At 36.4% G+C, this 19,447-nt stretch overlaps 2 protein-coding genes across 2 annotated transcripts; both read left to right on the top strand.

Annotated features, from left to right (window-relative positions):
• Positions 1–1,239: 1,239 nt before the first annotated feature.
• On the top strand, positions 1,240–3,538 carry LOC107768739 (pectinesterase 4-like). The gene is made up of 2 exons (XM_016587881.2): positions 1,240–2,485; positions 2,695–3,538. The coding sequence occupies exons 1-2, from the start codon at positions 1,468–1,470 to the stop codon at positions 3,393–3,395; spliced, it is 1,719 nt and encodes a 572-aa protein (XP_016443367.2). The 5' UTR covers positions 1,240–1,467; the 3' UTR covers positions 3,396–3,538.
• Positions 3,539–16,570: 13,032 nt separating this feature from the next.
• Positions 16,571–18,637, top strand: LOC107768737 (uncharacterized). The gene is made up of 5 exons (XM_016587877.2): positions 16,571–17,024; positions 17,116–17,245; positions 17,843–18,026; positions 18,131–18,182; positions 18,304–18,637. Exons 1-5 carry the CDS (start codon positions 16,659–16,661, stop codon positions 18,418–18,420), a joined length of 849 nt encoding a protein of 282 aa, XP_016443363.1. The 5' UTR covers positions 16,571–16,658; the 3' UTR covers positions 18,421–18,637.
• The last annotated feature ends 810 nt before the right edge of the window (positions 18,638–19,447 follow it).

Below are 19,447 nucleotides of genomic sequence, written 5' to 3'. Positions count from 1 at the left end.
GTAGAACCAGGCTCATAGTACACCCCGGTCTCCGATAAGATAAGCTAAGCTCGAGACATGATGACATGGGACCGAAATCGAGTCAAGGGCCTCATCGAGTCAGAGTCCGGGGGAATAACGCTCACCCTCTTAAATATCGAGATCATGGTCCGGGAACGGTCCTAGCCCTGAACAACTTTGAAGAACATTGTCGGGCAATCAAGCAAGACCAACAGAAGGCCGTAATATCTGTGACCAGCCGGATATCACGGCGGGGATCTCGACACGTATCGATGAAGAATCAGCAATCAGTTAATCGGAAGATTTTTTACCTTTTATAGAATTGTACCTAGAGTAAGACTCTCCTACTATATAAAGGGGGCCTGATAATTCATGACACACATTGTAATATGCATTCTAAAACAATATACTATTATTTTCACTATTATTGAAGGTTCTCTTTCTTTTTCATCAATATTGTCCTGTGAGCCCGGATTGAGGGTGAACGTTACACAGAGGCTGGAATCACCCTCCTCGTTTGATTTGAATTTACTATGTCTGTATTTATTCAATCTAACTCAATTTATCGTCTTGTACCAAATTGTTCCGCATATCCGTAAAATCACTTACAAATTCTAGTGTTATCCGATTTTGAGGGTAAACAAAAGTATTGCCAATGGGTATTTTGCGACCAAATAAAATCATCCTTTATCTTCTAATGCAAGTAATAAGCTTCGAGAATTCACGCTTTGCTTTAAAAGAAAATGTGAAAGCAAAAATGCAGTTCATTTATGCTCCTATAATAAATACTATTGCTGCTGCTACTACTACCGGTAGTATTTTAGTTGTGATTTCACCAATAAATAAGTAATCATTTTTTATATGTATACCCATAAAGAGTTTATCTTTTTTATCTCGAACTGAATTAATGAAAAGATTATATTTTGTTGATTCTTTTTTACTACCGCGCGCATAAAATAAATTCATTAGTTTTGTTAGTTGTTACATGATTGGTAGAAATACTGTTCCTAATTAGCTGGTCAAAACTATTTTACGGTTCACCATTCAATGCAATTGATGGCCAGGAGTCATTCAATAACTCATGATACCACAAATATCTTTGCCCAATCGTCGGTTAGCCATGCAAAGGTGACAATCATGTATCCATGTTACGTTGGAGAACTCTTTCTCCAGAACCCTATATAAAACTCCTCATAAAATAGTCATTAATTCATCCATCTGCTTAGGTTTCAAGAAACGACTAACGTAACCAACGAGAGGAATAACCTCTAACCGCCATTTTTTTCGTTTCATCACTTTTTTCTTAAATGCATGCATGTCTACCTGTCTCCCGTCGTATATATAGCCATTTATAAGTTATACAATTCAATATATATAGTTCATTCGTCCGAATTGTTGCATTACCAGCACCTAAAGAACGGAGACAAAAAGTTGAGAAAAGGAAAAGATTAACAAAGGAAATTAAAGATGGTGGGAAAAATAGTGGTGTCGTTGGTATCCTTGATTCTAGTGGTGGGTGTGATATTGGGGGTGGTGATCGTCCTGCACCAAGATGGCAGTTCAAAAGATGATGACCAAAGCACCAAAGTCCAATTGAAGGCATCAGTTGAGGAGTTCTGTAAACCTGCGGAATTCAAAGAAGCTTGTGCAAAGAGTCTTGATTCAGTGGCTAAGAACAATAGTGCTACCATGAAAGACTACCTCTTGGTCTCCATCCAAATCACCGTGGATGAGGTCAAGAAATCTTTCGAGGTGGTGGAGAAGACTTCTGTCAACAATGAAAGTGATCCTTACAATCACATGGCGGTAGAGGATTGCAAAGAGTTGTTGCAGTATGCCATCGAGGAACTCCAGGCCTCCTACTCTATGGTTGGGGATACCGAATTGCATTCCCTCAATGATCGTGTCAGCGAACTATTGAACTGGCTAGGTGCGGTGTACTCCTATCAAAGCATGTGCGTTGATGCTATCGAGAAGCCTGAATACAAATCCGCTATAGAAAAGGGAATGGTGAATGCAACCCAGCTGACCCACAATGCTATCAATATCGTAGCAAAAATGTCAACCATCCTCCAATCATTCAACGTCTCAATTCCGTCAAACCTTAAGAGCGCAGCTGGTAGCACATCTAATCGTCGCCTCCTTGAAGTTAACGAGATAGGTCATGACTCTTACCCTACATGGTTCCCAGTTGCTGACCGTAAGCTTTTAGCAAGACATAGGTTTGTAACTCCACATGCAGTGGTTGCCAAGGATGGGAGTGGCCAGTACAATACCGTCGCCGCTGCCCTCGCAGCATATCCCGAAAACCATAGAGGCAAATACATAGTCTATGTCAAAGCTGGCATCTATGAAGAGCATATCATCATCTCTAAAAAGCAACCAAACGTTTTTATCTTTGGCAATGGAGCAGGGGAAACCATCATTACTGGAAATAGAAACTTTGCTCTAATGAAAATACCCACCCAAGACACTGCTACTTTCTGTAAGTATATTAAATCAACCGTACGTGCATGCATGGATGCTTAGCTAGCTAGGTAGCATGTGTATATTTGATTTATGGAGCGTGCTATTTAGTTTATCATGAACAGTACACATGACACAGGAATTAGTCATTACTATAATTAAGCATTTTATTGTGTACTACTAGTACTATATATGTTGCACTGATTAGATGTTGCTTGCATATGGCAGCTGTACTTGGCAATGGGTTTGTTGCTAGGGGAATTACCTTCCGAAACACTGCTGGTCCAGAAGGGCACCAAGCTGTGGCTCTTCGAATTAACGGTGATATGGCTGCTGTTTTTGACTGCAGCATTGAAGGTTATCAAGACACTTTGTACTATCAAAACCATCGCCAATTTTATCGCAACTGTGTCATCTCTGGTACCGTAGACTTCATCTTTGGCAGGGGCTCAGCGGTAATCCAAAACAGTTTGATCATAGCGAGGAAACCTTTGGCGGGACAGTTCAATACTATTACCGCTGATGGCAAAGAAATTGCGCTTAAACCCGGTGGAGTGGTATTCCAGAATTGTAGAGTCGTCCCAGAAGTAGAATTGTTTCCAGTTAGGTTCCAACTTCCAACTTACTTGGGTCGTCCCTGGAAGGCCTACTCAACCACAGTATTCATGGAGAGTGAATTGGGTGATTTCATCCGCCCAGAAGGTTGGATGACATGGCAAGGCGAAGCGTTCGAGCAGACATGTTATTACTATGAGTTCGCCAACCGCGGACCTGGTGCTCTCATCAATAACAGGAACAGAAGTTTCAAGAACTTCCGTCTTATTAGCCCAGAAGAAGCAGCTCAATACACAGCTGCCCCCTGGATTAACGGAGATATGTGGTTGAGGCACACTGGTGCACCTTTTTACCTTGGCCTCGGAGGAAGATAATACATGTACCATGAGTTAATCCTATCATAGGTTGTCCATCTTTATGTGTTAAATCCTACCATAGGTTGCCATTTGCATACATGTTATGTGACCGGGAACATGATTCGTTTAGATGGAGAATATATTAAGGTTTCTTTTGAATACTCCCTCCGTTTCATATTAGATGAGGTAGTTTGACTCGGCACGAGTTTAAAAAAAAAAAATACTTTTGAATCTTGCGGTCTTAAAAGCTTAAGAGATAAAAGATTTGTGGGGCCATGACATTTGTGTGGCTATAAAAGCTTCTCATTAAAGGTAAATGGGTAAAATGAAAGAGTTTAAAGTTGAATTATTTTCAAATTTAAAAATATATCATTTATTTTGGAATAGACTAAAAAGGAAATTACCTATCTAATATGAAACGGGGGAGTATAATGCATGAAAAACCCATTAATGGGAAGTAATTATTGTTTCACTATTTCTCTAGGACCGTCATGTCATTGACCTTCCATTCCGTCCTAGTTGTGCTTTTTGTTTAACCCAAAAATAGGTTTTGTGGTCAAAGCGCATATTAAAGAAACTCTTATTACTAATAACCAAATTTACTTCACTTTAATTTCTTAGAAATACAGAAATGAAACAAATAATTGAAATAATAAGTAAAGGAAAGAAAGCTTATTGTTGATTGTTAATCTCTCCCAGAATTGCGGATTGAAATGTTGAATCAAATAAAATAAAAAGGGTTATTGCAAATATTTAGAGATATTCAGATGATCATACAAAATGAGGTAATGGACCTTATATAAGGATACACAGTTGTAACAGTTTTCCCACTTAATTTTAACTCGTTATTGGCATTAATTGCCTTGATTATCTGTTACCAAATTTATTTGTAACAGTTATGGCAATAATAGAGGATATCATATAATCAGAGTTGATGTTGATTCGCTTCCCATATTTATAACCGATTCATGAATCTTCCCCTTTTAAGGTCTTCATACATCTCGTGTTTATTTCATCTTTTCCAGCTGTCAGATCTGGTACCTTCTCTGATAAAAGACCATGGGTAATTTATTTTTGTCTTTTTTGTAAAAATTATGTGGGGTAGCCACTTTTTAAAGTGGTATTTACTTTTTATTCAGTATTTTTAATGCTGAGCAAAAGTAGTCACTAGTCTATTAAAATTAATATGAAAAGACAGTATTACCCTTTCTTCTATCACTTTTCTGCTCTGTCCAATTTCTGCAAATACGTCGAAAAGGATCAGAAAACTCTTGCCGTCGAGCAAAACGACAATGTTTGGATTGGACGAAATGAAATTTCCCGGTGGCATATTGGTTTTAAAAACAGTAGATTTGTATTTATGAATTCTTGATCTGAAAAATTCTTCTTTACCTTGATTATAAAAATAATCTTGTCTATCTTTGCATGGAACAATTAAAGGAAGACCATAATCGCCGGGAATTTTACGGATTGGTAATTTTGTGAGCTCAGATGATTGTGTTATAGTTGTTCTTGTTGGTATTTTTTCTGATAAAGAGAGTGTAATGGGACGAACAATGACGTATTTTGATGAAAACTGTTGGTGAAGAGAATGGAGAGGAAGTGAAAAACACGAAGATAATGTAGTCTTGAACTTAGAGTTTCAAGTTCAAAAAATAAGGACACGTAGTCCTGAACTTAGAGTTACAAGTTCAAAAGTTAAGGACATGTAGTCCTAAAGTTAGACTTACAAGCTCAAAAACTAAGGACATGTAGTCCTTAACTTAGACTTACAAGCTCATAAATTAAGGACAGCTAGTCCTGAACTTACAGTAACAAGCTCATAATTTAAGGACATTTGGTCCTGAACTTAGAGTTGGAAGTTCAAAAATAAAGGACTTTTGGTCCTTACTTAGAGTTACAAGCGCAGAAATTAAGGACAGGTAGTCCTGAACTTTGAGTTCTAAGTTCAAAAGTTAAGGACATGTAGTCCTAAACTTAGAGTTGCAAGTTCAAAAGTTAAGGATAGGTAGTCCTAAACTTAACTTACAAGCTCAGAAATTAAGGACAACTAGTCCTGAACTTACAGTAACAAGCTCATAAGTTAAGGACACTTGATCCTAAACTTTATGAGCAAAAGGGTATTTTCATCCGGACGGGTAAAATTTATTAAAACAGTGGCTAAAGGCTAAAGACATTTTAAACAGTGGCTTAAAAGTAAATACATATCTTATTACTGGCTAACTGTGCACTTGCCCCATCTTTTTTTCTTTCTTTATTGACCCAATTTAAAGTGTCACTTATCACCTCGTTGTTGGTCCACGCATCATGCCTTTTTTCCACCAATACACTTTTCTTATGCATCTTTTTTTTTTAATTAAGCATTACAAGTACGTACTTATACTTTATATACCTATCTAACTATCATTATAGTTCTAGAAACAATAATCAAAGAGGAAGTGTAGGAAATCAATGAGATGAATAGGAAAAAGATAATGTTTTACTGGAATAGTTTCATCGAAAATTCTATTAGAAGGCAGACCTTGATAAGTAATAATCCAAATACAGTGTGATCGACTTAGGCAGGAGAGAACAATGTGGGGCAACTAAGATTTGAATTTTGTACTTTAATAGGTTGTAGCTGGAGCTGAAATAACTAGATAATTCTGAAGAAAAAAAATATTGACTTGAATTACTTATCTTGGGAACATTTGGATAAATCTTAAATGCTACTCTTTGCGATCTCAACATGAAACTTGGCTGACCCAAGGAGTAAGATCTTATCAGAGACTTAGTATTTAAGATCTCAAAAGGGATGGAACTCAAGCCTATAAACATTATATCATTAGTGAACGAATCGCAATTAAACAATTAATTGATATAAAGTCATATAGTGAGTTTGTTAATTTCAAGTATTTTGGGTCTCTAATCCAAGGTTACAGGGAGATTGATGATGATATCACACATCGTATTAGAATGGGATTGATGATGATATAACACATTGTATTGGAGTGGAATAGATGAAATAGTGTGCCCCCAAGACTTAAAGGTAAGTTCTATAGAGCGGTGGTTCGACCGATTATATTGTATGAGGCGGAGTGTTGGCCTATCAAGAACTCTTATGTTCAGAAGATGAAAGTAGCATAAAAGAGGATACTAAAATGGTTGTGTGAGAATATTAGGAGAGATATGATTAGGAATGAGGATATTCGAGATAATGTGGGGAATGACATCTATGGTGGACAAGATGCGAAAAGCGAAGTTGAAGTGGTTGAGGCATGGGAAGAGGAGATGCACAGATACCCCATGAGTAGCTGTGAGAGGTTGGCAATGGTGGGACGAAGGAGAGGCAGAGGCAGGCGAACAAAGTATCGGGAAGACGTGATTAGGCAGGACATGACCCTTGATAGGAGGTTATGGAGATCGAGGGATAAGATAGTAGGTTAATAGGTAGTCGCGTGTTTTTTCTCTCTATACCAACAATATTGTTGTTACTCCCAATTTTCATATTTTCAAATTTCAATTACTATCTGTTATTTTTGCTTCGGTCATATCTTATTTTTCTTGATATTGTTACTGCTTTATTTTTCATTGCTTCTCCGCTATCATATTTTCTTATGACTGTTGAGAATAGGCTTCCCTTAAGCCGAAGGTCTATCATAAGTAGTCTATCTACCTTCACAAGGTAGGGATAGGGTCTGTGTACACACTACCCTCCCCAAATTTTACTTGTGAGATTTTCACTAGGTATGTTATTATTGTTATTATCGTTGGTAGATTAGTTAGTGTTGATGTGTCAACTTTAGGAGGAGAAAACTTGTCCCTCCTTGGAAAAATAGAAAAAGGAAGAAGTATTTAGGGAAACTAGAATTTAGGTACAATATTAATAGTCAAGATTAGACACTTGGGGCACTTGGGCAAATTAAGTGGTCCAAAATTAATATTCTTAGTTACCTACTCCCTCTATTTCAGTTTATGTGAACCTATTTCTTTTTTGGTCCGTTCCAAAAAGAATGACCCCTTTCTAAATTTGGAAACAATTTAACTTAAACTTACAATTCTACCCTTAATGAGAAGCTTTTATAACCACACAAATACTCTGGGCCCCTTTTTGACTTGTTTAGGACCACAAATTTCAAAAGTCTTCATTTTTCTTAAACTTCGTGCCCAATCAAACAGATTCACATAAATTGAAACGGAGGGAGTATTATTTTTACTATTCAATTAACAATATTTATTTAATTATTAAAATATTTTTAATAATTTTATTTAAATTGAAAAAGGTGACTATTGGTTTTAAAAGGTGCATGTTACGAAGAGTTGAGTCTGTTTGTTCTAACGGATACCTAGAGGGGTTTATAAATACCCCTTTATCTCTCCAAAATGAATAACAATACAAAAAGCAACTGAATTTCATCTTCTTCTCTTACTTACAACTGATTCATGAATCTTCCCCTTTTATGGTCTTCATGCATTTCATGCCTATTTCCTTTTTTTCAGCTGTCAGATCGGGTACCTTCTCTGATGAAACACCGTGGGTAGTTTAGTTGTGCCTTTATCTTTCTTTATTGACCCAATTATAAGTGCTACTTGTCACCTCGATGTTGGCCCATGTGTCATGCCTTTTTCCACCAATACAGATAGTCCACCCACTTTCTGAATACTCTCAACTGAATATTCGGGAAGTGGTAAGTTCATTTATGGCGGGAATGTCTTGACGCCTCTTCCCAAATATCATAATTCTTTCTTCAGAAACAATGAGACGTACGTCACGTCTATTTAATGCCCAGGACACGTGTTTCGTTGTAATTGGTTCTGTAATTTTTAGCATTTTTTAGGGTTTTCTACGGCTGCATCAGTTGCAAAGTGACGGTTCCATGATGATAGTTCATAATGACGGTTTCTGATGATGGTTTTTCCCTATGAATACCGTATAATACTTAACTTTGAAAACCTCTTCTTCTCTCTTGCATTCATATTCTACTCTTCATGTAGTTGTCCCTCTTTCTCTGTGTTTTTACCATTAGAGATACTTCCCGTTCTTTAAACCTTTCTTCATCATTGGATCCCCATAAGGTAGTGATTGTTGATGAACTTCCCCCTCTTCTGCCCCAGCTAGAAGTAGAAAAGGTGGAAGACTTCGTAGCTCAGGCTTTTTATCTAACCGTAGTTCTACCCCTTCTTAGAGGAATACTGGCAAACCTTCCCATTCTAGAGCTAGAACTTCCATTACCTCTAAATCTTCCTCTAGAGGGAAAAATCACAATGAACCTATGTGAGAACCCATTGTGTCTGAGATTGTTCCTCAGGAATTTTCTTTCATACCAGATTGTGAAGCTATGAGAAAACAGGTCTCTTCTATAGCATCACTTAACCCTGCTGATCATTGCCCTAGTTTGATCACTTCTAGTCTCCTTCCCTTAGTTCGTCGTGAATGCAACTGGAAACCAAATTACCTAGTGGTGACCTTTAGTGCTGATGATAAAATTACCTCTTATCGTGAAGGTTATTCTTTTGTTTATTCCTACCCTTTTACTTTAGGGTTCAACCCTCCTATTGACCCAGTAATCATTGAATGTTGCCGTTCCTTCAATGTTTGCCTTTTTCAAATAGATCCGATCATGTGGAGGGTAGTAGCTGGCCTTCGTTATTCGTCAAATTTGGTTTCGGCTCTTTTTAATTTTCATTACTTACTCCATCTATATTCCCCGAAGCTCTTTTACAAGGGTGTTTTCTCTTTTGTGGCAATAAGTGAGAGAGTTTTAGTCAGCCCCGAGGATGACTGTGACCGTGGTTAGTATGCCCAATTTTTAGTTGTTCCCACTTGTGACTTAGTGGGTGATGATAATATACTCTTCCTTGAGAAATGGAAATTTACACGTGAGTATTTTTCTCTATTTCTTCGTTTCTCTCAATGTTTCAATTTTTCTCGCATACATTGATGTTTATTTTTCAGCAATCATGGAAGTTTTCAGAGAAATCCTTAACTTTCGTGACTGGATAAAAAAAATGTTGACTACGGCTCCCATGGACCAGAGATCATAGAAATTTATTTCTTAGAAATTTGGATGGAAAGTGAAGACTCGCGGTATTATTTTTTATTACCATGGTTTTCCTTTCCTTTGTTCTTTTTTCTTTCCTTTGATCCCTTTTGTTTTTTCTGTTTCTAGGGTTTGCCATTCGTGGTATCAGCCCCGCTTCTGTTCCTTCTGCTAGGCTTTCTATTAGCGCTGCACAGGAACATATTTTAAGCATATCTTCTTCTAAGAGGAAGAATGTTGAAACCCGTGATTCCAAAGAAGAAGAAGATAATGAAGATGGTTCCTTAGTGACGAAGCCACGAGTCAGAAGACGCATGGTTTTAGATGAAGAAGACATTGTTTCTCAAGACCTACCTACAAGCTCTATGCCTTTTAGACTTGCTAACGAACTAGAGAATGACCATTTGAACTTCTCTGAGGATGAAGATATTGACCATTCTGGTAATCCCCCCTCAAGACTCGTCAATAGACTTTTCGCCCAAGGATTTGAGGGTGAAAATTTTTTTGGCCCTGTTTCTGAAGAGCCACCACTTGCCACTCTTCCAATGACCCTCATTACTACTACTATTAATCCTCCTATTTCTTCAGTTGTCGTACCTGCAACCACCCCTATTGTCATTCCTATCGCTGGTTCTCGTGAAGAAGCCGGACTTTCTAGCGGTAGACAAGTTATGAAAAAAGTTTTGATTGAAGTCTGCGATGGTGGGAATCTGCTAAAGAAATCAAGCAGAGCTGTTGTATGGTTGAAACCATTGATAGGCCCCGTGGAAAGGAAGAAACTTGAATCCCGGAGCTCCTTAACCTTTAATGAATGATGTCATTCATTTTGCTCTCAAGGTATATACTTATTCCCTTATATTCCTTTCTTTTCTTCTAGGTTTATAACTTTTCTTCCTTGTCTTTGTCTAGATCAATTTGACAGGTATAGAGATTATGAGAAAGATATCTTGGACTGATTAACAAGTGATTCAGCTTCATACCGAAGCTAGTAATTGGAACGAACAATTTGAAAGCCTTCAACTTGAAAAAGACGTTCTCGCTGAAGAGAAAGGGGCTTTGGAGCAACAATTGAAGATAACCACCACTGAATTAGTGGTTTTGAAGGCCCCTTCTAATCAAGTTGAAAAGGACAAGGATAGATTGTAATCTTCCTTTGCTGAGCAGCACTCAAAGGCAACTGAAGAGATTAGAAGCTTGAAAGGACTTTTAAATCAGAAGGAAGTGTACGCCAGTGATTTGGTGTAGATTCTCACCCAAGCTCAAAAGGATCTTCGTGCCTCTTCTAATCAAAATCCAAATTCTTGAGAGTTATGTTGAAACTTTGAAGGTGTCCTATGAAGGTGTAACGACCCGATCAGTCGTTTTGTATAATTACACCTCGTTACCCATTTTTATGCTTCACACGTGTATTTATGACTTACGAGGTCGCTTAGTAACATTCCGAGAAGCTTTCAGGTTGATTTGGACCCTTTAAGTCCTAAAGTAGAAGTTGAATTAAAAATATTGACCAAACTTTGACTTTTTTAAAAACTACCCGGGAACTTTGCTTTTATGGCTCTGATAGCTTCATATCGTGATTTCGGACTTGGGTGTATGCCCGAAATTTATTTTAAAGTTCGTAGGTTGATTTATGTTGATTTGTCGAAATTCAGCAATTTAAAGTTGAAAGGTTTGGCTGTAGGTTGACTTTTAGCTATCCAATTCAGAATTTGATTTTGGAACTTGAAATAGGTCTGTTATGATATTTAGAACTTGTCTGCAATATTTGGTGTCGTTTGGAGTTGATTTGATAGGATTCAGACATTTAGTTGTAACTTTAGAAATTCTTGAATTTGATAGGTACTTTGAAATTCATGCGCTTTAGTCTTCAATTTGTATGTTATTTTTATGTTTTGATCGTGCGAATGAGTTCGTATGATATTTTTATACTTGTGTGGAGGTTTGGTATGGAGCCCCGAGGGATCAGATAAGTTTCGGACATGTTCTAGAGTGGTTTGGACTAAAACTGCAGAAATCCAGTGTCTGGTGCTCTGGTGTCACAATTGCGAACACCAGGGTCGCATTTGCCAAGGTAACAGAAGGGGGAAATTATCGCAAATGCGACTACCTCTTCGCATTTGCGAAGGAAACATGATTTAGCATTGTTCGCATTTGCGAACAAATGTTCGCTTTTGCGATGAAGGCCAGTTCGCAATTGTGAGGTTGCATGAGGTTTTCAGTGTTTGCAAATGCGAGCCCTGGTCCATAATTGCGAGGGTTCACACTGTGTCACAAATGCGACACTGTAGTTATTTAAAGGCCTGGGAGACGAGATTTTTGAACTCATTATCTCATTTTTGACCCTAGACTCGGTAGGAGGTGATTTAGAGAGGGGATTTTCACCTAAAACCCTTGGGTAAGTGATTTTAATCTATTTCTAATCATATTCCATCAATATATCTTAGATTTTAACATCAAAATCATGTGAATCAAAGTGAAAATTTGTGAAATTTTGTCAAGTTTTTGAAAACTAATAAATTGAGTTTTGAGAGTCGATTTGGACTCAGATTTTGAAACTAATTATATATATGAACTCATGGGGTCATGGGTAGTTGGAATCTACCATTGGACCTGGGTTTTGACCGGGCAAGCCGCGGGTTGACTCTTGTTGACTTCTTGAGAAAAGTGTAAAGAACTTATTTTATCTATTTCAATTGATTTACCTAGCATTGTTTGATGATATCAAGTCGATTTTTGTTAGATTTGAGCAGTGTGGAGGCGACTTTTAAGAGAAAAGCTATATTCGAGTGTTGAATTGGCCTAGTTGAGATAAGTGTCTCGCCTAGCTTTGTGTGGGGGAACTACCCCATAGGATTTGTATTGATTTGATTCAATTGCTCCATGTGAAACTCATGTACGCAAGGTGACGAATAGGTACACAGATTGTACGTGGTATTTGACCAGTTTAGGTTTCTTAGACTATTTCCATGTTTTAATTGAATTGTAATATTATGTTCTAAATTCTCATAGTCAATTTATTCTTACTTGTGTTCGTCTATCCTTATATCTCAAAAATGATTTCGTTAACACTTGTTCTACATTCTAAGTGATAAATTGCTTTCATGCTTTAGTTGAACTTGTTTCCTCGATTATTTTTACATGTTATCTCTTTCATTGTTGATTATCATTATTTGAAGTTATTATACGTGTTATCTCTTTCTTGATTGGTTATCATACTTGAAGTTATTGTTCATGTTAGCTCCTTCCTTGTCGATTTCCACTATTTGAAGCTATTGTGCACGTTATCTCTCTCCTTGTTGATTTCCATTATTTGAAGTTATTGTTACAAGTTATATCTTCCATTGTGAGTTATTCTTGTTTAACATCATGGTTATACATTGTCTCTCATAGTTGAGTAGTGTTGAAGTTGTGAAAGTCGTTATCACGTTGAGGTGAAATTGTTATTGTTGAAACATCTTCCTTTTTGAGCATTTTACATTCATTATTGTTGTTGATATTCTTGTACCCATTGTGGTGGAGTCGTTCTCTATTGTTGTGAAAACATTAATATCGTTGATTGTTGACAAGTTGTGATATATGGGCACTTGTGGTGCGAGTTGTTATTGTAATGTGATATTGACGCACATTTGGCGGTGTAAAGCTTGGAGTTAATGTGCATGTAGTGATATAAGGTGGGATTTATGTTCGGGTTGATTGTAGGGGAACTACATGAAGCCACGCGACATCATAAGATGGGCTAAAGTGCGTGTCGCTATTTCGGGAAAACTATGTTTCAAAACCTATTTCAAACCTAAGGCTCACTCGGCAGTATAAGGAAAGATTGTGATTGAAATTGAGAAATGTGAATACAAGGTGGTACCTCGGTTGTGATTCTTGATTATACGAGACGGTACCTCAGTTTTGATATTGTACACGAGGCGGTACCTCGTTGTGATTTTTGCTGTTTATATATCAGAATTTTGGTGGGAACATTTCTTGTTGTTTCATTCTTTATTGTTTTGGAAATTTTTGTCAGTATATTTTGGCTGCCACTGGAGATTTTCTAACACTAGATTCACAGTTGAAGCGGTCAGGTCTAGCATAATCCCTTAGGATTCTGTTTGCTGGCCTTGGTGCCACTTCATCAAATTGATCCTCTATTTGTAATGGTGGTGGTACTTCGCGTGGGTTGATATTTTCTACTTCCTGATTCTCCATACCTTCACAAGCTATGTTTTGGGAAGATAATGTTTGTCCTTTCCTGCGCAATCGAAGAGATCTTTCAATTTCAGGATCGTAATTGAACAGCTCTTTTATAGAATAGCGGGTCATAAACTACTCAAAATTCTAAAAAAATAAACTGAACTTAACTCCTAAAGTGGTAGTAGTAGTAGTACTTAGAAGAAAATAATTAAAAGAAAGTAATGAATAACAAGGACAATAAAGATTACAAAGATGACAAAAATAATAAGCGACCAAATAAAAATAGTAGTATGATAATGTTGTAGTATGATAATGTTGTTGTTGTTGTTGTTATAATTATTATTAATAGTAGTAGTAGTAGTAGTATATGATAATAGTAATTATATTAGTACTAATTAGCAATAGATGTTATGAAAAAAATGGTAAACGAAATCAGTTAGTAGTAACAGTAACTAACAATGGAGAATAATAATATAATACTAATATAGAATATAGTTACAAGTAGTACTAGTATTAATAATAGTAACTGTTATGCTATAATGATGATAAGAAGGATAAATGATAATAACACTTGTATAAGATGTCAGTACTTGCAATAGTAAAAGTAATAATAGTAATATTTAGTAAATATTGATAGCAAAGATAATAATACTAATAGTAAGTTCCCAAATTAGTAAGAAATATTTAGTCTGAAGTAGACTTGTGCCAATCCCCGGCAACAGCGCCAAAAATTTGACGAAGCCAATGCGTATAAGATTTTGCTACTCGTACTTTGTCAAATTCTAGTATAGCTTATGATATCGTCCCACAGAGATTGAAGAATCTAGCTACAAACTTATAATATTCTTACTACTATTTAAGAGAATCAGATTGATGAAGTATTGTTTGTTGAAAATTTAAATTGCTTAAGTTGAAACAAAATAACTTTCGGAAGATTTATATTTAAAAAGAGTTGGGAATCATTGAATTCACTCGATAGCGTGATAATAATAAAATCTTAGCTTCTACATGTATTTCTCTTAGGAATAACTATTTATTGCTAATACAATTATATTTTACTCGCTAAGAAATAATCAATTAATAACACTCCGCGAGGTTATGTAAATCAATTGATATATGACTCGTGACGATTAAACTGAAATAATTTTCTTGCCTGAATTGTGCTAAAAGATAGTAGCAAAAACCTCTTGCGATTAATTTTTACTAAAAATCAATAATCTTGCCAACTACAACTCCTCCGTGAGAATTAGAATGGAAGTAAGCAAGATTACAGACTTGGAATGATAGCTTAAAAATAATTACTCTCACTCTATTATTTTACCCAATAGTTATCGTATATTAATTTTGCTTCGTGAGAATTACAAAATTGACATACAACTAACTTTGGAGAATAAATAGATAGAAGTGATAATAATTAATTAAAACTAATATTCCAGCACACTATAGAAATATAATTAGAAAGTTTCAGGTCAAGCATGTAGTAAAATTGAGATTAATATTATAACGCTATCGAGCTTCATCAACTATCCCAACAAAAGAGATTACTCTATTATGGAGTATTTAAATCTCACAAGAAAGAAATTCTTAAAATACTATCAACACTCTTAGAAAATTCAAAGACTACAAGATAAAATGAAATAGATAAAGAGAGAAGCAAAGACCAAAGCTAGAGAAAAGTTTGCTAATTAGGCACGTATGATCTTTCTTCCCTTTCAACACAAACATCCTATTTATAGAAATCAAATCTCATAAGGTTCCACGATGCCTCGTGGTTCTTTTGCCATGATGCGTCGTGCTTCTATTGTCATGATGCGTCGTGCTTCTATTGCCATGATGCCTCGTGCTTCTCTTTTTATTCCTTTATTTGCTTAATCATGATATTTTTATTTCCTGCAAAATACTATTAATACAGATAATTGACATATATATATATATATATATATATATATATATATATATTATTTTAAGTATATAATATATAAATATTTTATAGTCATCATGCTCTAATTAGAATTGAATAAAGGAATTCTTTAGGAACAAAAAAAATACTAATTTCTCCGGTAAACCAACATTTTAAGCCCTATGTTTAACAACAATACTTAGAGCGGAAATTAAGGAGAAATTTTACTACGTGGGTCACATAACCAATATTACTTATATGAGTTTAGTTTATTTCTCAACAAGTATAACCATGTTGCTACTTATTTATTTCAAAACATAGGCTTAAAAAGGTAATATTTAAGTCTACTCTTTTTCCTAATTAGAGGCTTAACTGGTAGACAATAAAAGGAAAATAAAACAGGAAAATTTTGATCATTAACAGTATGATCTACAATAATATAATCTAAATTAGAAGTGCAATATTTACACATAAATACTAAATGAATTAGATTACGTTAGTCATTACAAAATATGAACACTTGAAATAAATAAATTGCATAAAGTTCATTTGAAGCTTATCTTCGCCGTCAAAATTCACATTGTCATCAAAGTGATTCTCCATTTTGAGTGCAAGTATATGTTTTCCTCCTCACCATAGAATGAATCCTTCCAAAACAAGATTTTCAAAAAATATTATATATCAAAGAGTAGACCTAGTAATCAATTTTGGAAGATCTTTTCCTATTTTATTTTTCTTTTATTGCACTAGTTAAGCCTCTAATTAAGAAAAAACGTAGACTTAAACATTGCCTTTTTTTAGCTTATGTTTTAAAATAAGTAAGTAGGAACATGAGTCCATTTGTTACAAAATAAACTAGACTCACGTAAATATTGTTGTTATGTCACATAGTAAAATTTCTCGAAATAAAGATGTAGATTTGAATAAAATGAATAGTAAAGCGGAGTTAATATGAAGGGTTAACAGAGACCATGAGCTAGTAGTAAGGTTGGACGGTGGCGATTGACGACTGGCGAGGGGCAGTGGAGAAAATGTATCGTCCACAGACTGTGGATCAGGTGGAAAAGAGCTACCGTTTTAAAGCGGATTTAAAGTGTTATTTTCCCGCAGACAGACAGGCCAGGTCGAAAGAAAACAAGAAAATCATCATATTCATATGAACAATTAAGTGTTCCAAAAATGCTGATTTCTCTGGCTTTTGGCTCTCCCCATTGTTTTCTCAGGTCCTCTTCCTATTACAGTTACAGACGCAAACCTAGTTCCAGTCCCATTCCCCGTCCTTGTCCCATTCCCACATTGAAGAAGTCAGTGCCAACGCGACTAAAACTTTGTGGCGCCAGAAAGCAGAGTGAAGTAGATATCAAGAGTAGTGAAAATAGTACAAGTACAGCCCCGAGTCAACTCAATTGGCCATTAGTGGCACTCTCCCTCTTCGGGACAGGCTTCTTCTTGGGCCCCCTTATTGATGGAATACACTCCGGAGTCAATCTAGTGGAGTACCAAAATGGAGCTATTGATGTGGCTTCTCTTCACACAAATATATGGGTAAATTAACTGCCTTCAATTCCATAATATAGTACGTTTTTCTGGTCTTAATTAATTTGGGAAACTTGTGTAACTTGATCTCATTGATCAGGTCCCGCCTTTGCTTGGCTTATTTTACTGCTCTGTGGGTCTGCTGCAACTGCTGCTTGACCACAATGTCTCCCCTCAACAGCCTCCAGAGGGTAGCCTAGAGATCAGAACTGCTGCTTCCCTCGTGTCATGTAATGATCTTCAGCTCACATTAATAGAATTCATGTGAAGCAAATTCTTGATGTACTAGGAGTAGGGGTGGCAAACCCGGCGAGTCGTGCCGGATATTGGCGGGTCGAGAACGAGTTAGGTAAAAATGAATAAAATGTTTGACCCGCCCATATTTGATATGGAAACTGAGCCATATTATCCATAGTGATAGTTGAATACCCAGACAACTTGTCCAATTTTTGTGCCATAGCCAAGTCCAGAAATCTGAATAACAAGTGTCAACAATGATCAAGTCTAAATGTAATCGATTAAAGCAACTCGAGACAAAAGATACCCATCATAGGTCATGCATCAACATACAATATAAATAAATAATCACTGTGTCCAACCTCGTAGACCTCTTTACACCAGAACTTGGAAACTCAATTTCGAAACAAACATCAAGATGTAACAGCACCAAATAAACCCACATCAAGAACCATTATTCATGAGATTCTCACAAACTACAACTCTAATCAACTAATCAGTTTACTTATACATCTAATACAGTAGATAATCAGTATGAGTATGTAACTTTCTATTAAAATCCTAAATGTTTCCAATGTTGCTCAGTGCAGTGGTAATTTTCACTGAGTTGAGCGCTGAAATGTACAAGGCCGGAGTGCCAGACAACGTTGAAGCCTATGTCTTGTTTGCAGGAGCGGAACTTATATGGTTTTTGCTGGATAGAACAAGACTGGGGTTTGCATTAGCCTGTTTTGTAGGTCTTGCCTGCCCACTGGCTGAGATCCCTGCAATGGAGTATGAAATCTCTTTATTGCTCCAAGTCGCTGCTGTTACATTGAACTATTATTTCTCTGTGTACCAAATATTTTTTGGAGCACTGACTTGAGGATTATTTTCAGATGGTTTAATTTGTGGTATTATCCTCAAGCAAACGTCCAGATCTTTGGACAGGTAACTGAAGTGGCATCAGCAAGCAAATCCTTGCACCTATTTCCCATTCCTCCTGACACCTTGAACCGGAAGCTAGCTATTTTCAAATCTTATACAGTCGGACCTTTCTAACTGTTTGCAGGGGTTAGTCACTTGGACAATCACTTGCTATTTTGTCTACACACCTTTCTTGATCAACCTCTCTCGTTGGCTGAAATCATTCATTGCTGCTGCAACTGCTGAAGCCAAGTCTGTTTAGATTCCATCTGTGGCCCGCTTGAGAGGAAACCAAGTCCACTTCAACAGGAAATTGAGGCGTTCTGACAACTGATCCTCTAGCACCATTACTTAATAAAAGTGACAACCAAGTGGACGACTTAATAAATGTAAAGGGATACAATTATTATACTCTGACAATAGATACTTATTGTAAAAAATGATCATATATTTACTAGCTATACAAAATTTCATCAAATGGCTCACTGATATTAGAATGGTAAGGAGTTGTGGCAACTTTGACACTTTGCTGTAACTGGTGCTCTCTATTTAAGAATTAAGATTACATGTTTCTTGTTTACATGAACTAATTGTTGATACACACACGTCTCCTACATAACGGACAAGTAATTAAGTTGGATTTTCACCTCATCACTGTCCATTTGTAACCCAAAGATAAATGTTGAAGAGAATATCGACATCACATCTCAAAACTCATGAGTGGGAAGCAAGCTAGCCAGCAAAGAACATTGACGGTACCTGGAATCTCTCTTTAGTTTCTGATTTGGTACGTATTTAACATTGTGATTGCCAAACTTGATAGATAAAACTACTTCCACATTCCTGTCATACGTTATTCTCAATAACAGGTCTTAACATGTCATGCTGCATGAGAATCGTCAGCCTGCAGATTTGTGTTCTTTTCAAAGTCAAGCGGCATATTCAAGTTTGTCCGTGAATCTGGCGATGCATCACCATTAAACTCTTTCCTGTTTTTACTCTCTGAGTTAGAATCACACACAAGCTCGTAATCGGTCTTTTCATCTTTGGGCATTTCCTACCTATTTGTCGATGGGAAAACTTCAAATTTGCTATTGGACTTTCGGCAGATACTCTCTTTCCTATCTTACCGGATTTCTTTTTTTAGGTGCTTCTTTTGCTTAAGTTAGTTGTGCCGAAGAGGCAATTCCTTCCCCTTACTTCTTTCTCTGTGCTTGAAAAATTCTTATAAGATTATCATTCCTTTTGAAATTAATTGCATTTGTGTTCATTGGTTATTTGAAAATATA

The sequence above is a fragment of the Nicotiana tabacum genome, chromosome 8, assembly GCF_000715075.1.
Source record: "Nicotiana tabacum cultivar K326 chromosome 8, ASM71507v2, whole genome shotgun sequence".
Taxonomy (NCBI): Eukaryota; Viridiplantae; Streptophyta; class Magnoliopsida; order Solanales; family Solanaceae; genus Nicotiana; species Nicotiana tabacum.
This window is presented reverse-complemented; position numbering and strand designations above follow the sequence as displayed.

What these genes read in the sequence shown, in the direction of transcription:
- LOC107768739 (XM_016587881.2), top strand. Translation starts at nt 1,468, where the DNA reads ATGGTGGGAAAAATAGTGGTGTCGTTGGTATCCTTGATTCTAGTGGTG. An exon ending in CCAAGACACTGCTACTTTCT is followed by an intron (nt 2,486 to 2,694) that starts GTAAGTATATTA and finishes TGCATATGGCAG; the next exon opens with CTGTACTTGGCAATGGGTTT.
- LOC107768737 (XM_016587877.2), top strand. Translation starts at nt 16,659, where the DNA reads ATGCTGATTTCTCTGGCTTTTGGCTCTCCCCATTGTTTTCTCAGGTCC. An exon ending in CTCTTCACACAAATATATGG is followed by an intron (nt 17,025 to 17,115) that starts GTAAATTAACTG and finishes CTCATTGATCAG; the next exon opens with GTCCCGCCTTTGCTTGGCTT. An exon ending in GCTGAGATCCCTGCAATGGA is followed by an intron (nt 18,027 to 18,130) that starts GTATGAAATCTC and finishes GATTATTTTCAG; the next exon opens with ATGGTTTAATTTGTGGTATT.